Here is a 22,219-nt window from a genome sequence, read left to right as displayed (position 1 = left end):
ACAGAAATAGAAATAATACAAATGTGTCACCAACAGTGTAATGCATGCAATAATCTTCTATATTGTTTTTACTTCTACAGGTGGTATAAAAAATGTCAACTTAAGGCGAGTCAAACAATCGGTCCATACATTTTGAAATCAATCTGTTTAATCCTTATTTTAGTATCTTTCTTGAACATTTATTAAGCTGGTAGATAAACTGTGGTTTTTATCACAGTAACAACACTACGAGACTGTGTTAGTTACTGCACCAGTTGAGGTCCTAGTGGAAATATCCCACCAGCCACTCGTCATTTACTCATTGATCGTTCTAGGTGTCATTAATCAACTGATGAATAATGATGTGGTGCTAAGTAGATGAAAAACACTTGTGAAATGAACTGTAATTGTTTAAGTTTTAGTTATTCCTCACAAAAGTGACTACACATTAAAAACGTAGTATTATTATGTGATTATGTGGAGGTTGTTAACAGAAGACTGAAAGTAACATTTGGATTTATGAACCCTTCTCTTTTTCTCCTTCCTTCTGTCTCTTCTACTTTATTTCACTTCCTCATGCCAATCCTTGTGTTCCTATCCTTTTCCACCTTTCCACCACCATCATTTCTCCACTCTCCTTATGTTGCTTTTTCTCAAAATAACATCAATTCCAAAACCAACAATCTAATGTTGTATCTCTCTTGCTATTTCTCTGCCATACATGAAATCCAACTGATCCCCACTAACACTTTGTCCTCCGATTACACTTACATTTTTATTCCCTCTCTTATTTCCTTCTGTTTATGTTTAACTGTCCCTCCTCTCTATCTCATATTCTTTAATTCCATTGCCTTTGCCATTTTCTCATCCATTTATTTTAATCCTTTAAATCTTCTCCCCCTGTCACACTCACTCCCCTCATTCCTTTTTAAATGCCCTCCTCCACTTTTCTAAATCACTTTTTTTTGTTTTTTTTCTCTTACTTCAACTTTTACCCTTACAACTTTTTTTTTTATCTTCCACTCCATTTGCCAATTCAACTCCCATTACACCTGTCCTGCTTTTACCAACTCTTCACAGAATCCTCTACATTTCCAAATGGCAATGCGAACTGTGGAGGCCCCACAATCCCCAGCTGCTCTACACCCTACTGATGATGAATGGTTGGTGGGACATCAGCATTCTACTCTGCCAGGAATGAATATTAGTGACTTCCTCTTCCTCATCAAGAACAATACCCGCTTCCACCTGGGCACTCTTGTCAACCTGACAGCTACTGCCTTAACCTCGTCAGTATCTTCATCTGCGTTATCAACTTCAGTGGTGGCGTCAGATATCGCAACCGGAGCAAAGGTTTCATCCTCCTTACCCTATTTTTCCTCCGCTGCCTCTTCTTCTTCTTCTCCTTCTTCTTCTTCTTCTTCTTCTTCTTCTTCTTCTTCTCTTCTTCTTCTTCTTCTTCTTCTTCTTCTTCTTCTTCTTCCACTTCTATTAAAACAGACCAGCAGCAAACTCTCCTGCAACAGCTGGAGGCCCTTAGAGAACATTCATCCACAACAGGATTGGTGATGTTTGGGTGTGACATTCGTGAAGTGCGCCGTTTGTGGACGCTGGTCACACGGATGACACTTCCAGAGTTTCACTGGGTCTTGGGGGACAGCCAGAATGTGGCTGAGCTGAGAACAGAAGGGTTACCCCTGGGACTACTGGCCCATGGGGTTATGGGATCCCCTTCTCTGGATCACTACGTCCATGACTCATTAGAACTGGTGGCACGTGCAGTGGGCAGTGCAGCACAGGATAATCCTGCCTTGGCACTCATACCGGGGACTACCAACTGTATGGATAAACAACAGAGCAATGGCAGCTCAGGAGAATACTTGGCAAGGTAGGGAATATACAGATACAAAGTTTCATGCAATGTCCTCAAACACTGAGAATACATTCTATAAACAAGACCTGCTTCCATAGGTTGCAACCATTATGATTCTGTTCCAGTATAGGGGAAAAACTGCTTTGGCCAATCACAAATATTTTGGGTTGTGAAACTTTTATAAAATGGTAGTGGTGAGCTTTCTAAAGAGTGGGGGAAAGCATGTTTTGTTGGAACATTTGCACATGGGGAAGCAAGTATTCATCATAATGACACAGCTCTGTGGAGAAATGTCTGGCTGTGTAGGATCAGATCTTTGTAGCTCTTATAACCATTTGAAAGAACTCAGCAGGAAAGCCTTACTGTATCCAAATCTGGATCAGAACTTGCCATTTTCAGTGTGTAGGCTCCTAGGAGATTTTGAAAATCGCTAGAGGATAGTGGCAAAGAGATTGCCACCTACATGACCATTGTCAGGCTTACTGTATACCTATAGTTTGTATCCTTTGAGTCAGACTAACCTATAAATAATGTAATAATGCTCCAGCACAGTGATTTTTTTTCAGCACCATAACTTACATGATGGATTTTGATATAGATGTTCTGTTGGACAATAAGGATTTTTTTTTGTCCTCACTGATTTTTGTTATGTTTCCTCCCTTACACTAACAGCAATAAATGATGAGTTGAACAGTAGGACAAAGTTTTCAAGCCTTTAATGTTCAGATGTAAATAGAAATCACACAAGTCCTGCTTTACTGACTTACAAGTATGCAAAGGTATTCTGACTATAGTACTAGTAAACAAAAAACATTGTCCATTGCCTTTTACAAACATGCAAATACTGTATTCATTTCATTTCTAATTACATAACAATTAGTCAGTAGCAGCTTTGATGTGCACATATTAAATGTCATATGGAAAACAAAATGTCTCGAGTCTCTAAAGGGCTCTACAGTTCCCTTTGACTCTAACATCTTACACTGGATTTCAAAGTCCTTTATACTCTAAATGGTATATTCCAAAATAACTGGAATTGAATGTCATTACTAACAGTGGTATAATCCAGTGCCATGAGGAGGTCCTGTGTCCCCACAGGAGAATCTGAATCCTTTGGTTATGCAGTAACTTCTCCAGTTGAGTAATCCACAAGTTAATAACTGTCAGATCATGTTGGACCCCACTTTAACAGCAAATAGAATGGGTCCTGTCTGTGACAGTATTTCATCAGACTGTCATTTCTGTGAGGACTTTGATACTATGTACTCTATTTCCAGTGTTATATTCTTCCTGCCTCTTCAGCTTCCTATTTGCTAAATGGGAGAACAGTGTATTTACAGTACTGTTTCTACTCAACCTGTGATTTTTGTGAATGTCTGATTTTTAGTATATCACCCCGACATACCAATTCGACTTTTTTTAACATTATGTTTTGGGACTTTTGCCTTTATAAATAGTGGAGAGTGGGCAGGAAAGCAGAGAGGAAGACACGCAGCAAAGGGCCTCGGATCAGACTCAAACCCAGGCCATTGCATTTCAGCCTTGTGGCATATGATCAGCTGCTCACCCGTGAGCACCCCAATTCAACTTTTTATAACCTATGTCAAACTCAAAAGTACTCTATTAATTTGTGCATAATGGAGCTCCACAGATGGTAAATACTGAGACACAAAAGCAATGGGTCATTTAACAGCAATGCTATATGGGGCCGCACAGTATACTAGGCAGACGGACACTCTAGCTACAGTATAGCGACTTTATCCGATGTTATCGGCCGTTTTGATGCTTTGAATGCCTGTGCACTGACACTGGTCCACCTCCATTTGGGTTCCTGCCACAGCACCACATTCAGAGGATGTAAGACACTTGAGAGGCTGGTAGAACATTTGTGATAATCCAGTTGACCAAACTCAGTCATTCAGGATGGCTGGGTCTTGTGGAGTCCATGATTGACACACACTCCAGTAGTCCACCGGTCTTTCAGAACAGCAACTAGGTTTGAAAAATGCATGACATCATCCGTATCAGTAATCATTATGCCATCTCAGTATGACTGAGTGACTGATATTCATTGCAGTAGCTGGCCCAGGGCAGATTGCCAAATTGCTGGGGCACTGGTGATGCCAAAGATGCTATACTGATATAGGTTCTTGTGAGTATGATGATTGTTACATTTCCCTTTATAGATAGGCCCTGAGCAAGGTTAATCTCTAAAAAAAAAAAAACAACAATAAAAAACACCATGTGCTAAAGAAGCATGAGTATTATCTTTACGTGGGATTAGATATTGGTCTGTATGTATTATGAGATTCAGTGTCAAATACAGTACCTTCTTTGCCAGTTGTCTTTTTTCCAACAGATACTGTTGGTGTTGCCCACTCACAACTGTACTAAATACTGAAGCTCTTCCTAGAGTGTGAGCCACATACAACAGAGGACTTGCCTGTGAAACCTAAGTCTTGCACCGTCTTCAAGCTCAATCAAATCCCCTCACTGAATACTACTGCACATTCATACAGTATCTGTGACAACTGCACATCCTCGATTCTGTTTGGTGCACGGCCTTTATCTCGTGCTAGTTGAAACAGATATGTCTTAGTCACTGTCATCCACAAAATAAAATGCTTCTGTATTTTAGTACAAAAAGCTTAAGGTTGTGCTCATATTTCACCTTTGCCTTCAGCTTGTCCAGTGGAGTGATTCTCTCTCCTGTGCATGTTATCAGTCGCACATTTGTATATTTCAACTTCAGTTTAGAAACATTTTCCTGGTAAACTTTAAAGGATATGAGTGACAGCACTGACCGACTGTCTAGTTTCATCTTTCATGGCGCTCTGTTAATATTGGGTGACTGCCATATGATTTCTATCACTGACAAATCATCCTAATTTGAAGCTCTCGTGTTACTCATGCACTTTCTTGTCCCTTTTTCCTCTTTGCTTTTGGTCTTTTGCTGTACTTTGATTTACACATTTTTTTGTATGTGTCCTCATTTATTGCACATCCTGCAAGTTTTATCTTTAAACCAGTAATCTGAAGGATTGTGCAACTTTTTAACACATCTGAAGCAAGGCTGTGTTTTGTGTACAGCTTTTGCTGTGTTTTCATAAATATAGAAATCTCCAATGTTCAACTCAGTATTAGTAGTATATATTCTGTCAACAGCCATTTCCAAATGGCATCATTGCTCAGGCCACACACAAGCCTGTACCTTAGTGCGTCCGAACTAACAATGCTCTACTAATCTATGAAGCTCTGCCATATTCTCCAATATGGATTCAATATTTGAGTCAATCCTTTTATAAAATCTGAACCATTCAGCTATCACCAGTGGTGTTGGATTTTAAAACCTGTTTAGTATGTCTAAGATTTCATCAAAAGTTTGGTTGGGCAAGTTGGAAGTTTTAGTGCCTAACTTTTTAAACAAAAGATGTCCAACCTTCATATGTGATGTAAAATCTATCCATATGCCCCACACTTCCAGACATTTTCAGGTAGTATTGATTTCTTTTCACAGCGTAATATCAGTTCTAGTCCCAGTCTAGTTTAACACCCACATCCCCTCTTCCTGCTAGCTTGTCCATCAGTCTATGTAGGCTGGAGAGATGAAAGTCCACTAAAGTCACATCAGTAAAATTTGACTGTTAATCACACAGGTACATACTGTACATTCTGTTACAGAGGTATACAATGCATGTTACTAGTAAACAAAGAGTAAACAAGAAGCCATTTGCTCTTTTCAAATATGTAAATAACACAGTCCTCTTGTAAATACATAGCAATAGAGTTTTATATACAGGAGAGATTATACACAATATTCTGCAAATCATGCACTCTTTGGATTACAGCAAACCACACACGCAAATAGCAAACATGTCTTCAGTGTTTCGGGGTTCTTCTTTTAAACCAATCCAAAGGACTCTTAGGATTCATTAAATACGTATACATTTGAAACTGTGGCATTTACACAGTACCAGTATGCAAAAACAAAAAAAGTTGTGAATTAAATCTGGGCTCTCTCTACCCAACAGTTAATCAATAGTATCCAAATGTGCAGTGTACAGTATACATCGCACAAGGTGCACATGCATCTTGTGCATTTGCACAAGCATGTAGTGTATTGGAATACAGTCAATAACTGCAGCAGTGTGGTAAAACGGTAATGCGCGATGAATTGCATTTAGTAGCACTGTTATCTGCAGCTGCACCACTCTAGAGATGTAAGTGACAGTGGCTGTGTGATCACACACCCACTGCATTGCAAGTACAGTTTGACCTTTCCTGTTAAGATTCTCCTCAAAACACTCGAATCAGCAAAATGAATATCCCATGAAGGCAATTATTAAACATGGTGAGCTTGGAGGTTCTGGAGGTCCTTATATTTCTTTGTTTTCTATAAAAAAGGTGTTGATTAATTTCTGTGTTTTACATATTGCAGAAACACTTGCCAAACAGGATCTTTTGTCCTGTGAGAGCCATGTCATTGACCCTGTGAGAGCAGAGGATCTACTTGATGAGGTTTAGTTTCCTTTGTGTGACTGTGGGTCTAATTCAAGCTGTTTCACACATGGGTGATTTGGAAAAGTCAGCCGTACATCTGGCTCAGGGAAATCTGAAGGTATTGCAAAGACTTAAATGGCAGAGGCTAGAGGAGAAAAAAAAAAAAACAAAGATTGATGTTTGTAAGCAACCTGCAAAGATGAAAAAAGAAAAAGGCTTTTCTCCGAAAATTGCTCATTTCAGTATTTGTAACGCTCTTGGACTGTTTGAGCTGTCTGATCGCATTCATGCTAAAGGGATTAAAAGATACTGACTTTTTTCAGTTTCTGTTCAGCTCTTTAGGTCACAGAGATTGGAGTTAAATTGAGTCAGGGTCATCATCATCTGTTACCATTATTTTTTTTTTCAACAGTATGAAACATATTTCTGTGTGCAGTCTAACAATTACATTAACTTCAATTTTCTTTTCTTTTTGAAATCATTTTTAATCTTATTGTGAGGCAGAGCTCTTTAGTGGTCAGATAAACTGACCCACCTAATCTTTTTTTTTTTCCTTTTCTTTTCTTTAATGTATTGTTTACTGTGTTCTGTACTCTGTGTAAAACTAATAGGTGGGAAACCTGGAAGGAACAAAGAGCTGAGAGTAGCTAGCTGGCAATCTTAAGGTTGCTGGTTTGAGTCCCTATTCAGATGCTTATAAATATATCACTACATCTTTATAAATGGCCTGGCATTTTTCTACTCTAATTGAGCACTCAAAGTGCTTTTTACTGCAAGCCACGTGCACTCAATCACACGCAGCATTTTATTCTGTGCCTAAGTATCTTGTCTAACATTCACCTTCACGCTCACACTCCGATGGACGCATCATGCTCATTATCTTGCCCAAGGATACTTCAACATGCCAGCTAGAGGAGCTGGAGGAGATTTAACACCTGACCTTCCGGCTGGTGGATGACCCACTCTACCCTCTGCCCCATATATGATCCCTGACAAAAACTGGCATATTGTACAACTAATCTAAACTAATGCTGCAGTCCATATATATAGCAGCTGTATTTTCACAGGCTAAAGGACAGCAGTTACTGCACTAATCAACATCTACATATTATTACAGGGCACGATTGATATACATACAGAGGCAAACTCTCTCCAAACCTTCAGAACAGAACCTGTGCAGTTTTTTTGTGTCTGTCAAAATACATATAACAAAGCACTCCTCTAAACAGACTAAAAATAGCAACTGATAATATCATTGCATAAACTAGAGCACGAGACATTTGGCGATGACATTACATTTATGCAATGATAATATCATTGCATAAATGTAATGTCATCGCCAAATGTCTCGTGCTCTAGTTTCCTCTCATCAGAGGAAAACCAAAAGTACTTTTTAGATAAGGAGGTTGGTTTGAAGTTGCCCGATCAATGCAGTCATATCCTAGAAATACGAAAGAAAAATTCTACAAATCAATTCAGCATGACCTCAGCCACACCTCTAAGGGGGTCGTTAATACATGCAGACAGAAGCACGCTTCTCTCTCAGTGCCCTGCAGCCAGTCAGAAAATGCAAATGGGAGAAAATCTCAGACACATTTAATAGAAGTAACTGATTTTTCTTTTCCTGAACCAAAACCAACACATCTATTGTGTTAGCTTAACTGAAAGAGAGAGGGTACTACCCTTCTTAGTTGTAAAGAAGCCTCTACAACAGGTACACCTTAACTATACAGAAAGTCGGACTTTATGGCAGACAGTAAAAATAACATAAACAATATATTGGCTCAGCCACACAAAATAGACCAGGTTCTATGTTTGAGTGCACAAGTTTTACAAGTTTGTGAGTGTACTTTAGCCTACTTGTGGCCTTGCTTCACGTTCATAGTTGCCAGCACCCTTACATTTCTGCTACAGTATATTTGTACCTCTGATCATGTTAACAGGGTGTGTAGGCCAAAACTTTAAAGTTGGGCTATAGGCTGCCCACCTCATCAGAAGTTAAAAATAGTATTATTTTCTGCAATACTTTTTCATTTGCAGGAAATCTCATTAGGTTGCCCCTACCTGAAACCACCCTAGTTTAAAACTAAACATGATTCAGCAAAATACTAAACTGCTTTGCCACTGAAGTATAACATAAGACATGTGCATGTGTAAAAATTATGGCCCGAGGTCTATGGTATAGATTACAGTGTATATTCAAGACAAAGTTATTTCACTTGCAAAAGAGCAGTACGTACAAGGATGTAACACAGGATTGTTAGACAGGTGCTAAATACAAAAACAGAATCGCACTGGTTCTTTGATGCTGTTTGCTTCCAAAGCAGAGTTTAAAAAAAATGTCACAGCAAGTGCAGGTAGCAGTTATCCAAGACCTTTCATGTTATAGTGTCCAACACTTAATAATGACTGGGGGTTTAGCTGCTGGTTCTTTTTGTCCTATGCCTCAAGAATAATATCAGATGGACTCAAATAAACCTTCACTGGTACAGTACAATGACTTGAGTTCAACATATACTGATGCAAACATTTAAAAAAACAATATTAATGCAACAAGATTTTTTTTCTCCCAGCAATTAATTGTTGATCACACCAAAATGAATCTGGATAAACAGAATGGAGAAAAAAAAACTCATTAACAACCCTCTTGTGCCTCTAATGAGACACCTGAGCCCACCTGCCTTTCCAGAGTTTTGACAGTTTTGAGGCATTGGTGGCCACAACTGTAATCAGGTTGCTTCCCACATGAAGTCTTCCCCTCAGCTTGGTTTTGATTTGCTTAAATGCTTAGAAAACCACTCTTTCTCCACATCACACCAGAGTTGTGTTATCTTTCCTGAATGTCTTATATTTTAGGAAAAATCCACCTGTTTTTTCCTGGTCTTGACCAGGCAGCTGTAGCTGGTTTTAATTACCCAATCCCATTTTGCAACATTGGTCTCACTGTCGCTTAAATAGGGTTCTCAGGTTACTGCTGAGTTATATAGATGCTCTGAGTGTAAGTGGTAGCAGAAGGTTAGCATTGGGCAGCTTTGGTACAGGTGGTAGCATGGGTCATCTATCAATCAGAAGGTTAGTGGATCGATCCCTGACTCCTCCAGTCCGCACGCCAATGTATCCTTGGGCAAGATACTGAACCCTGAGCTGGCCCCGGTGTATCCATCAGTGTGTGTAAATGTTGGAAATCTTATATTTTCACATCTCCTCTCTTACTGTTTGACCTTTTTTGACTTGGGTTTCAAGTTTATCTCTCTCTTTTTAAATAAGTTTAAGGTTTACATGAAGATGACCTGAAGTAGCAGAGGCAGATCATTTATACCAGCTATTCATCACTTTTGTTTATCCATTTTGACATTTATGTTTGCATGCTAACGTCACATTATGGCGAGCTGCGAGTGCTGGCAATTCCTTATGTGTAAGTGACATCATTTAAATTGATGCAGTGTTTGGTGCATCATCTACTATATCTTACTGTCATTTTTTTTTTCTCTCTTCAAAAAGCTAGCGCTCCTTTGTTCATTTCCATATGCTCCCACAGGATCATGCACATCCAACTGGGAATCAGTTCATTAAGCTACGAAAGCTTCAAAATCTCAACCTATTATCAGTAAAATTACATAATTGCTTTAACAATGATCATCACTAAGCTAAGTGGACACTACAGTTCACTAAAAAAAAATGCAGTTCTTCAACTCCATTACTTTATTAAAACTAAGCTGATGACAGTGTAAGACTTAATAAAATACATTTTTTTAAATACTAATGATTAAAGGCTTTTAGTAATCTACAAGAACAATATACTATATATATATACAAGTGCTCTATCTCTCTGGATTCTGCCCCCTAAAAACAACAATGTTTATTTATGACCCTTTTCTTACAGTTTGAATCTACTCTATGTGTTGCAACCAGTTAGTGAAATGAGTAGTTTTCCTTTCTCAAAATAATTAAAGGTGTTTACCTTTACCCTCTCCCTAATTATTTCTCCAGCCTCTATAACAAACACCTTTCACCCATGTTGGGAACAACTGGCTTACACCATTTACACCCAGTGGCATTTTAGAGTGAAGACTGTGGCCATTTTTACTCATTTTATACATTTCAAATTCAGTGAGATTTTTGTTGAGTCTGAATATCAGGTGCTTGGTGGATGAGTTGACCTGGAGGGAGCAGTTCTCACCACAACAGTGTTGAAGCCAAAGACCATGTGACAGATGAGCAACAGAGAGATTGTAGCTGTTCTCAGTTGAACACTGAACCCTTCGGGACATCTGTTTCATGATTATTATGGACCTGGTTGCAGCAGTGTTGCTTGGAATGCCATCAACCTCTCGCAATGGGAAAAAGCAGCTGACACATAGAGGTATTTGTCACCAGATAGCTGTAGTGTCATGGGGCTTGTGGCTGGGACACTATAGAAATCATCAGCTTTGTGCTAAACCAGTGCATGTGTGGTGCAGGGATATTTTTAGCAGGATGGGAAATCTAGACTTTAAAGCAAAAAAAAAAAAAGAGATGTTACTAAAAAGGGCTGCCATAAGCTGTTTTAGCTTATTCTATCTGAATGGCAGTAACACTCATATATAAAATGAATGAACAAAAACACCTGAATGACATCTGAAATGCAGATTTATGCAAACTGTGAAATCTTTTGTATAAAAATATTCTGTCACTCTACACTTTAAAGAGGCACATAAATCATTTAAAAAGGGAATGAGAATCGCAAGGTCAAACTCATTTGTGAAACAGAGTCTATCACAGCCACATTTTGACTGGCCATAAGGTCAAGAGGAAAACATGAATAACATTTTTAAATATTTACCCAGATGTTTCCCTCTAGGTTCTGTAATAAAACTAGCAGAGTCAGATGTGGGACTGACACAGGAGTTGTAAATACTACATAAAATGGATGGGGGGGGATTTATCAAGGAATTAGAGGACTATAAACAGAAAATAATAGGAGGTAGTTGTGTATGTGCTTCTCATTAATTGAGATGATTTCAGCTAGCTTGTCTGAAAAGGCTTCCCCGACGTGCACTGGTTGTGGTGCTTCTTGTAGTTTAATTTTTTTAAAGCCTAAAACAGCTATTGAGATCTTGCTTGGATGTCTTAATAAATGTCATTAGCAAAGTGAACAGCAGACCCCAGATATCAGAAGTTTGAAATAAGACACGTTCCTCTTGTCACTTCTTAATAAAATACTAATTACTGCCACCTAATCTAGAACCCCTAATCTTATTTTTGTGGCTATGAAAGTGTTATAAATATATTATTTATGTATTTACTACTCAATGATTGGGCTGTCCATAGCAAGGATGGTCTGGGTTCAAACTTGCCAGCTGGCTGGAGCCTTTCTGTGTAGCGTTTATTCCTGTGCATGTGAGGGTTCTCTTGGGGTATTCTGGCTTCCTCCCACAGTCCAAAGACATGAATGTTAGGTTAATTAATTAGGTTAATTAGTGATTCTAAACATTGTTGTAATCACATCGCATTTTTTCCAGTAATGTAGTATTATAACACATTAGTATATTAAATTCAGTAATCACATCACAGTTGCTTGCAGTTATATGCAGTTATGTTGTGACTTGCATCACAAAGGTTCTTCAGTTATCTGCAGGATAGATAGAAAAAACATTGGTGTGTGTGCAGGGAGGAGGAAAATGGTGGAGCATTCCACAACTTTTGAGGAATGGACTTCTGGGGAGTGGAGATATGGACATTACTTTTATTTTTATTGCTCAAAAAGACAAGAACATGATGGTGAAGTGCAAACTGGCACCCGGGACAGAAACAGCGGGACTATACTGCTAACACAGTGCACCGACCCCAGCCCAGCAGCCAAAGTCTGATCTCCAACACGTAGCAAAGGCAGTGATGAGTGGTCCGCCTTGGAGCACTGTTGCCTCCATTTCTACCTGTACGTGTTTCTACGGCAGAAGAACAGTGTCAGTTACTTTGAAAACTCTGGTTTTCCTCTTTGCTTTGTGTTGTTGGCGTTGTGTTCATGCAAAACTAAAAGGAAGATCATATTTATATCCTCATTAGAATTTGTGGCAGTCTGTAGTCGAACTTGTAATTATCCTACAACACATTTCAGGCCATGTCATAGAATGACACAAAAATAATGTAACAAGACCTGTAACAAACTGATTTCTCTGGGGAGTAATTCATTACTTAATAAAATTATTAATGTGTACTACATTTTATTTTTTGAGTAATGACCCCAACACTGATACTAAATTGGCCATAGGTGTGAATGAATAGTGAGCGGTCCATGTTACCCTCCACCTCTCTCCCAGTCTGGTTATAGGCTCGAGCCCCACCTTGACCCCGATCTGGATAAGCAGCTAAGAAAATGGATGGGCTGGAAAATTTGAATTTTATGTGCCACTAGTTTGAGTAGATCACATTTATCTGCAGGCACTGTTTCAAAGAGGATTGAGTGTTTGCTTGTTTAAATATTTTGAGAAAGTCAACATTTTTCATGGGTTTTACTTATTTTTTCACATAACTGTAGACAGGCAGCTATTCACTGAAATTGCTCCAGGGATAGAGAACTAATCAGCCAGTCATGCTGTAATGTGTGGCTGGTGAGTAAAGTGGCCCGATTGTAAGGAAGTTGGATTTAGTCCATTCCCCAAGTGAAAAATGGTTCTTCAGAAATCTTTCCATTTATTTCTACAGGGTACAATTTAATTGTATCAAATTCAATTTTATCTAATTCAAAAATATTCCATGTAATTTATAGATTAAATATGCTGACACACTTTTATGATATAATATTACATTATGAGTTTATATAATTAATTATTCTTCATTTTAACTCTGATTTATAGTTACTGCTGCATATTCTGCTTGACTCTGTAGTTGATATATTCATTTTTTGCTTTAATTTCCATCTCTCTCTTTCCATTTGCTTTATCAAGCTTTGAACCAAGAAAGATCAGTAAGGGATCAGGCTGTGCATAAACCCTTCATTCTGACATTTACATCCCAGATCTTTTTTTTTCTTCTTCTTCTTTTTTTCTATTTATCACTGCGTTCCATTTGCCGAGCACTCTAAAAGCTGGACTTTTTGTGATTCATTCATTTGGTCCTGTGCGAAAATTCTTTCAAGGTACACTACTTTGTATTATGAGAAATGAATACCCTAAGAGTGTATACTGCATAGTGTTACAAAGCAATGGACTGCTTGAAGTCAGCATTGTGCAAATTGCACAGCAATCGGCTGGCAGGAACCTAGTTTTCTAGAGAATTTCATATTTTATGTAAGGAATAGTAAAAAAATCGAATGTTTATGCTCAGACAACCCATTAGATTTTATAATAATCCGCCAAACCCTGATGAAGCACTTTTATTTCATCACACCTTTTAGCTGTTTAATTTTAGTTTGTGATAGTTATACAGATCATGCTGTCATTAAAGAATGACAGTATGATCTGTTGGCATTGTCACCAATTTCTGATTTGGGTAGAAAATAAGAAAATATTGTCATATGATAATATTGCTAGATTGTACTGTTAAGTGAAAAGGTTCCATGAGGTGCATACTATAAGCAAAAAAAAAGAAGTGAGACTTGTTCTTTGGCTTGTTAGGAATTTGTAAGAGTCTGTCAGTTGCAAGAGAATAAATGATGAGGGCCAACCTCTGTGCTTGGTGAATGTAATTCCATCCCGGGTAATAAGTCTAGTTGGAGTGCAAATTTCCCTAAATCCAAAAGAGAAGGACAAGTGTTACAAAACTCTCTGGTATAGTAGAAAACCTGACTGGTTCAAGACAAAAGTAAGATGGGTGGAAAGGCAGCTGCAGGGCATGCAAACATGAGCAGCTGAGCGCATGGTTTGATCAGAGTTATTACACCTCTGATTTAGATTGTTTTACTATTATTATTTGCAAATGTGTATCACTTGAGCTACAGCACCACACATGCTGCTTAAACATGTAGAGAAAGCACAAGTTTAACAGGTCCTTCCCTTGCTTGGTTGGAGTTGCTAAACAGATTAAACAAGCAGTAAAATCATATATTTGTTCACTCCTGGTTTCTGACTGTAATAATTAATTTAATTTTTAAATCAAGTGCACATGCTTCTCATTGGGTAATGAACTAATTTCCTTTCAAACAAAATAGTGATGTGTGAATTGCATATAAAATATTTCTAACAGATCTCAAACTAAGGTTAAAAAAAGGACTGTCAATTAGCATAGATAACAATTAATCTGATTTTAACCACATCTTTGATCACATAGATGGGTGACTAAGTAAAAATTTATGTTAAACCCAAATACTTGACCCTTACTCTGAAATAATACAGTGGCTATTTGGATATTCATTTGGGTATTGGCATAGTTTATCCTACCAGGAATCGTATCCTGAGTGTGCAAACATTAAAATCACATTTATTTACCCTACTAACACCTAAGACCTAAACCTAAGACAGATTTAATATTTTCACAAAAACACTCCATATACCTTTCTGAGAAGCAAGCACACATATAGAGTTCAGTGAGCAAAAGTCCTTCATTACCTGATATTGTGCCAAGACAAATTTCCACAGGTTATCTTATTTATTTTTTTCCCCACCATAGACGATCCATCTTGATAGAAATCATTTAAACTGATCCATGCCCATCAAAGTAAAGGTTAGTACCCTCATGTGCCTGCTAGATGAACCATAAAGATAGAAAATGGTATATGATAAATGTCCCCTCTGAGGTTTGTATTCCCTGAACCAATGTCAGTGAAACTCTTTCTGTTTGCTTCAGGCTGGGATTGGTTTAACAAGGAGGAATACAGTTGGCAGGACTTCTATGCTGCTACAAAGACAGCAGCATTTGCTTTTTCCCCCCCTACATTTTATTTTTAAGAGCAAAATGTTTTCTTGCATAAAACAACATTCATTGTTGCTAAGTAATATTTTTGAAAGTAATGAATAAGATGGATTTAAGTGCGCTTTTCATTCAACTTGCCTACACAGTGACACAGCTTTGTGGTTATATGTTATATTATGTTTTTTTAAAAAAAAGATTTATTTATTTATTTTTGGTGATGCATGAAGCGAGAACACAAAGCAGCGTTGACATCAAGTTAGTCTTGCTTCATAAAAAACATGATTCACTCTGACGTCATTCTTCGGCTTAAAATACCATCAAGATTCCTTTGCTTCAAATACCATCATTTTATCTTTTCATGAGGTGGAAATGAATCATGTCACACTGAATAAAAAGTTCAACCATAGCTTTTATTTGGAGCATAGGAAGTAATGTAGCAGCTCCGGATGTAGTGAACTGTGGGTGTTGTATGACAGTGACACTGCAAAGTGTTCTCAAGTACCTGTCCTTGGATTAATCATCACTATGCTGGACAGAAGAATTTTTTTCTACCATTCTTTTAAATGTTTTTATGATTAGTTGAGAGGTAAGTAATATGGAGTTTGTAGATGAAGATATGTATTTGGACTTGGTTTAAATAGTATAGTTACTTTTACGCTACTTATTGACAAGTAGTCTGTCACAGATTTGTATTTGAGTAAATAATCTATGCAGTTACTGTACATTTTACCACGTAAGATGAATGATTACACAACAGGAAATAAGATTCCCAATAAAACTTAAACTATATAAATAAACTTCAGTAGTGTGAAATGTCTGGAAAAACAGACACACTCAGACAATAGTGGTATTTTAATTTTATTTTAGGTAGTCCTAAAATAGTGTTGAAATGGTAATTAGTGGTGGAGACAGTGTTCAGGACATCTCTAACTACCACAGGTGTCATGACTCACAGGTAGGACTCAGGCGCAGGACACCAAAAAATGCAGCAGAGCAGATTTTATTTCAGGATGTGTGCAAAATAAAACACAAAGAGCTGGGGGGGGGAGTCTGTGGCCGCTTAAACTTCGGGGTTTACTTGGCTTCGCATGTTTGCATAATCCAGTGGATCCTATGGAAGTTAGTCAATGGCAAAAAGAAAAATGGTTGATCCGAGTATTTAGGAGGAAAAAGGGTTCAAATGAGAGCCACTCTGGGTACCTTGCTGAGGCAACAACCTGGCATTGACTGAAAGTCCTCCACCGGCTTATAACGCCACTCCATTAGGGAAATGAAGAGCAGGTGTGTCAGATCAGCCACAATGTGAGCCTTGGAACCATGGGTGGAGACCAAAGGACTGCCTCCCTCTGCCACCGGCACACCTTCCCACAAAACCCACAACCCAAAAAAACATAAATAAATAAAACAATGACATGACAACAGGTGCAGTAATTAATTTTGTAAAATTTCTTCCCTCCTAGACATTCCATGATCAACTGTAAGTGGCATTATTGCAAAGTCAAACTGTTTAGGAACCACAGAGTGACAGACCACATAAAGTTACAGAGTAGGGTCACCATGTGCTGAGTTCAAGCCCTTGTCTGGCATTAACATCAGCACAAAAAAAAACTGTGTGCCAGGAGTTTCATGGCTGAGCAGCTCCTGTAGGTGTAATGTGTAGGTGGCCCAGTGTTTTTGTCTGTACGGAGCATGTTTTTGCTTGATTCTGTGTTCAAAGACATCCAAAGTCAGCAGAGACAGAGTAGTCCTTCAGGTGTGCCAGTTTAACTATCGTGAACTTGTCTGATTAGATGAGTTCAATAGTTCATAATGAGTGGAGCCAATCAGGATCAATCCCAGTTGGAATGACTATCCTTGAGGTTCTGATTATGTGATTGGTGCTGCAGCAGTCTGACCTTTTTTTCCTTTTTCTTTTTTACTGACTCCTTATGTGGATAACACATACTCATAGCACTGATGGGTTTACCTTGGACATTTGTATTGATTTTTGTTACAAAACTGTGCTTCCCTTTTCATAGCACTGTGCTGACATACCCTGCCTATATTAATCTGACAGTAAATTCAGATTTTAACAGTTAAACATACTAAAATATTACAGATGTCTTGACTAAACACATTAAATTCTATAATATGTGACCTTTTAGTAAAAAGTGACATTTTACATTTGGCATGGAACACTTTCTGCAATGTCAGGAAACTGCAAGAGCGTGACACTGACTGCCATCCGGAGAGACACACACTCCCCAGGTAGTTTAACATCTACAAGCTACTGTGAAAACACTGACCTTCAGACAGCTTGCTTGAGTTGTCAGGTTGGCTAAAAACCTGTTAAAGATGTAGGAAAGTTGACAAGGTGGTGGAACGGGAAATTTTTCAGTGAGCAAGGTGACACGATGGAGATATTGTGAAAAAGGTCACATCAGGTACGTCATTACCTCCTCAAGGCATATCGAAGAGGTGCGCATCTACCTGGGTGCCTGCATGTTTTCTTACATCCAAACATATCCATTCCAACAGAGAGGTGTGTGTCTTTCTTGTGTGTGGGTGTGAGTATGTGTGTCTGTTCTGGTATCTGACACTCTCAGACAGCCAGTAGCATGGCTCAGTGAGGGAGATGGCGTGATCACTGGACCGTGGTTTGTCTTATGCTGTCACACATACACACATGCACACGCTCACACACACTTACAGACAGACAGCCACTGAGGCCGCCAAGATAATGCACCTCTCTGGTGCTGCTTTTACACCAATAAAGTGGAAATTATTTATGAACTAACCAAGAGTAAAACATAATTGGACATTTAAGCCCATAAATCCCAAGAACAGAGATCCAAACATGTCTGGATAGAGGTGATAAAGAATAAAAAAGCAAGGCAGCAGAAAACTTTTTTTACAGCTGTGCATCCTGCAATTTACTTTATTCTACAATATGAACTGTGCTCCTTGCGCTCTCACTCTGTCTGTTGTATTTAATAGATATATAAGGAAATGGGTTTCAGCTTTCACAATCATAAAGAAGATGTATGCATATGGAAGACGTATGCAAGTGGCACAACCTTTTAGTATTTGTCAACCATACTGTCTGGGTAGCATCATATATTTCAGACTTCTTCAGACTGACTTGATCATAAAAAATGTCAGTTGTTCAAACAACCGCTATTAATGTGCATCAAAGTCAGAAGTAGTCCAGCATGATGTTGTTTTACTCTCCAGGATCAGACTGGATCTGATCAGTGAGTCAACAAAGCATGTAATGTTGAGAAGAGAGGCTGCTGATTATTTCCTGTTTCCTTCTAATAGATTTTTATGTTTTTTAAAGATTCCCACAATATTTCAGCCAAATTAACCCTAGAACACTAACATGAGTTTTGTAATACTGTCACTCTCACTTTCACGTGGGTGAAAATCCCGTGATGTGAGTGTTCTAGGGTTAATCAACTGAATATTCTCGTAAGACAGACTCAACCTTTTTTTTTTTTTTTTCCTAAAATCATTTTTAAACCAAAGACTCTTTGATCCTTTTCAGTAAGCATCTCTTGGCTGTCCTTAGCTACAGTATTACCCACTGAACTCAAGAGAACAAAATGGAACGTTAGAAGTCAGCATAGAGAAGAAGACCTAAATGGTGCCGAGTGTGCACCACGGGAATATCTGGACGTCTATTGTTGCACTTTATGTTGGCATTTGGTGTTGCTCTTATTTTGATGGTGCTCACAGCTTAAGAAGTATTCACTCTAATAAGACCAAAGTTTTCTATCACCTTGTGAATCACCCTCTGTTATGACATATTTTTAATCCCCATCACCAAAATGTTGGACGGTAACTTAGACATATGACACAAATATATATACACATACAGAATTAGTGTAATTACATAGGGTTTAATGCATTTTCTTTTCCTTGATAGCAATGCTAAAGGGTTTGGAAGAATGCTCAAAAGTCTTTCTGAAAAATGTAAAAACTTATTTCAGTCTTACACAGTTTAAAACCACAATTTACCATGGAAACCACACAGCACGTCACTCATCCAATTCAGGTGGTGGGGCTGGAGCCTATCCTAGATCCCATAGAGTGAGAAATGGGGTATATCCTGGACAGGTCAGTAGGCTGTTGGAGGGCTAACAGAGAGACACAAAACACACTCACACCAGTTAACCTAACTTCCATGTCTTTGGACTGTGGAAACAGAAAAACCATCTAAGCATGAGAACATGCAAACTCCACACAGAAAGGTTCGATCCAGCCTGTGGATTTGAAACAAGGACTTTGTTGCTGTGAGGAGACGGTGCAAACTAACACAGACCAAATATTTATATTAAAACAACTAAATTGATACTTTAAATGTCTTTATTTGATCATTTAAAAAAAAAAATTTTAATTGACTGCACATACATGAACATAACATATTGACTTTTTAGTATAATTCTAAGTCAACCACTTGAGAGCATGCATTTCTCAGGCAGCATGTCACTTTTAAAGTCTAGCATTCATCTACATTAGTATTAGCAGGCATCAGAGACAGACTTCATTGTGCTTGGTTTATTAAAGCAAATCAAATCAAATTAAATTACAAACTTGTACTCTTGAATCTTCTTGTAAGAATATTGTCTACAGTGAATAAAATGTGCTATGATACTGAACTTAAAGTCTGAACTTAAGTCCAGCATTTGACATTTGATTGATGTCTTTCACTGGGTATCATTTTTTGCAAACAAAAAAACAGAAAAATAGCTAAATATTTTCCTAATCCTTTAATGAGGTGTGAAATTAAGCATATATCGAATTAAAACTGTGTGCACTTAGAAATTTTCTGTAGTCCTCTGATTCTTCTGCTCCCCTCAAGCCATTTTTTCTGACACTTCTCATTTTCTCTTTCCCTTCACTCTCCTCAGATTTGTAGCCAACACATCATTTGAGGGCCAGAGCGGTTTTATATCCAGCGACAGTCAGAGCCAGAATGTCATCTCAGAGACCCATCACTACATCTGGTCTCTCCAGCTGGATCCTTTAGGCCAGCCAACCTGGACCCGCCTGGGACGCTGGCGCAGGGGGAGAGTTCTCATGGACCCAGCAGCCTGGCCAAACCATCCAGGTTCTGGAGGAGGAGGCGATTGGCGCCGACCACCACGGTTGCACATGCGAGTGGTGACACTGGTGGAGCACCCATTTGTATTTACCCGTGAGGTGGATTCGGACGGGTTATGTCCTGCCGGGCAGCTGTGCCTGGACCCACTTACCAATGAATCTTCGGTTTTGGAAGGACTTTTCCAGAACCTCAGAGGAACCAACGGATCGGTTCCCACAAACCTGAAGAAATGCTGCTATGGTTACTGCATTGATCTACTGGAGAAGCTGGGGGAGGACATGGGTTTTACTTTTGATCTCTACATTGTTGGCGATGGGAAATATGGGGGGTTTAAGAATGGTCGTTGGACAGGATTGGTGGGTGATCTTCTCAGTGGCGCTGCCCACCTGGCAGTAACATCTTTTAGCATTAATTCAGCCAGAAGCCAGGTGATTGACTTCACCTCACCTTTCTTCTCCACCAGCCTGGGAATCCTGGTCAGTGCTGATCTTCAATTTCTAGCTTCATTTTTTTTTCCTCTTTAGTTTTTTTACCCTCCACTTCTTATTCCTCATTTCTGTTACTCTTTAGCCCATCTCTCTTTGATGTGTGTCATTGACCTCACCTCAACTCACTCCTCTTGATATGCAGGCGGTCAGTATCAATATGGCAGAGTTTTACCACTGCAAACATACATTATTGAATTCTAATGGAATCCCATATGTGGGGCTGTACTGGAGGTTGTACGGCTTTGCAGAAAGAGCTTATTATTTCAATTACTGAAGCTAGTCTCAATAGCTGACAGGGATGGTGGAAATCACTATTGTTTCTTTTTCCTAGCATGCTGCTACAGATGTAAACGTTCTGCTTTATTTACAGTGGGTGTATTTTCTATTATCTGTATTTTTCTCTTTTTCCCATTCCACTGTAAGTATCTCTCTTACAAGCAGCAGTGTCAGAAACAGCATTTGCTTCACAATCACTGGACTGTGAAACCAATTTTCTCCAATTGAAGCAAGGGTACTATAATGAATTTGCACCATCCCACTGTGATCTGGTTTTATTATTATAGAGTTTATTTGTAGTGAAGGGAGATCAAGGACAGGGAGGTGGGCTGACAGGATTTTCACATATTGGTCCTAATTTATTTGTTCCAAAAACACCCTGTTTCCTTTGATTTACGAAACATTAAGAACAACAATAAAATTTGAAAATGACAACATCTTTTCAATTTTGCAATATTACTTATGGAGGTTTTTTTCAATCCTGTATCCCCACCTGCCCAGGTGCGTACTCGTGATACAGCCGCACCCATCGGTGCCTTCATGTGGCCTCTACACTGGTCTATGTGGCTCGGCATCTTTGTCTCCCTCCATGTCACTGCCATCTTCCTCACCCTGTATGAGTGGCACAGCCCGTTTGGTATGACGCCACGTGGACGCAACCGCGACAGAGTATTCTCCTTCTCCTCAGCACTTAACGTGTGCTATGCCATTCTCTTTGGAAGAACAGTGGCCATCAAGCCACCAAAGTGTTGGACTGGGCGCCTGCTGATGAACCTTTGGGCCATCTTCTGTCTGTTCTGTCTGTCCACCTACACTGCTAACCTGGCCGCTGTAATGGTTGGGGAGAAAACCTATGAGCAACTGTCAGGGATCCATGATCCAAAGGTAAGAAAAAAAAGAGGGCATAAACATGTAACAGTACAATACTGTGGAAAAGTCTTCAGTCACCAATGATTTTTTTTCTATATTTTACTAGGAAAATGGGAAATAGGTGCAGTGAGTTAGTGCAATAGTTCTCCAGGCTTTTTGAAGGACATTCAAAGCTCTTCTTTGGATGATGGCTACTTTTTGTTCCATTCTCTGTCAAGATGATCCTGCACTGCTTCAATAATGTTGAGGTCCAGGCTCTGGGAAGGCAAATCAATAACTGATAGTGTTCCCCTGTCTGTCCAGGTATGCTTTTACTGC

At 38.8% G+C, this 22,219-nt stretch overlaps 1 protein-coding gene across 1 annotated transcript in view; it reads left to right on the top strand.

Annotated features, from left to right (window-relative positions):
* The window catches only part of grin3a (glutamate receptor, ionotropic, N-methyl-D-aspartate 3A), a 60,562-nt gene that overhangs the window by 8,342 nt on the left and 30,001 nt on the right, over positions 1-22,219 (top strand). The window contains 6 exon segments of the mRNA XM_030742945.1: positions 1,060-1,110; positions 1,112-1,175; positions 1,178-1,366; positions 1,444-1,867; positions 20,074-20,743; positions 21,533-21,916. Of these exon segments, the coding sequence (XP_030598805.1) occupies positions 1,060-1,110; positions 1,112-1,175; positions 1,178-1,366; positions 1,444-1,867; positions 20,074-20,743; positions 21,533-21,916 (1,782 nt within the window).

Source organism: Archocentrus centrarchus, chromosome 12 (assembly GCF_007364275.1).
Source record: "Archocentrus centrarchus isolate MPI-CPG fArcCen1 chromosome 12, fArcCen1, whole genome shotgun sequence".
Classification (NCBI taxonomy): Eukaryota; Metazoa; Chordata; class Actinopteri; order Cichliformes; family Cichlidae; genus Archocentrus; species Archocentrus centrarchus.
This window is presented reverse-complemented; position numbering and strand designations above follow the sequence as displayed.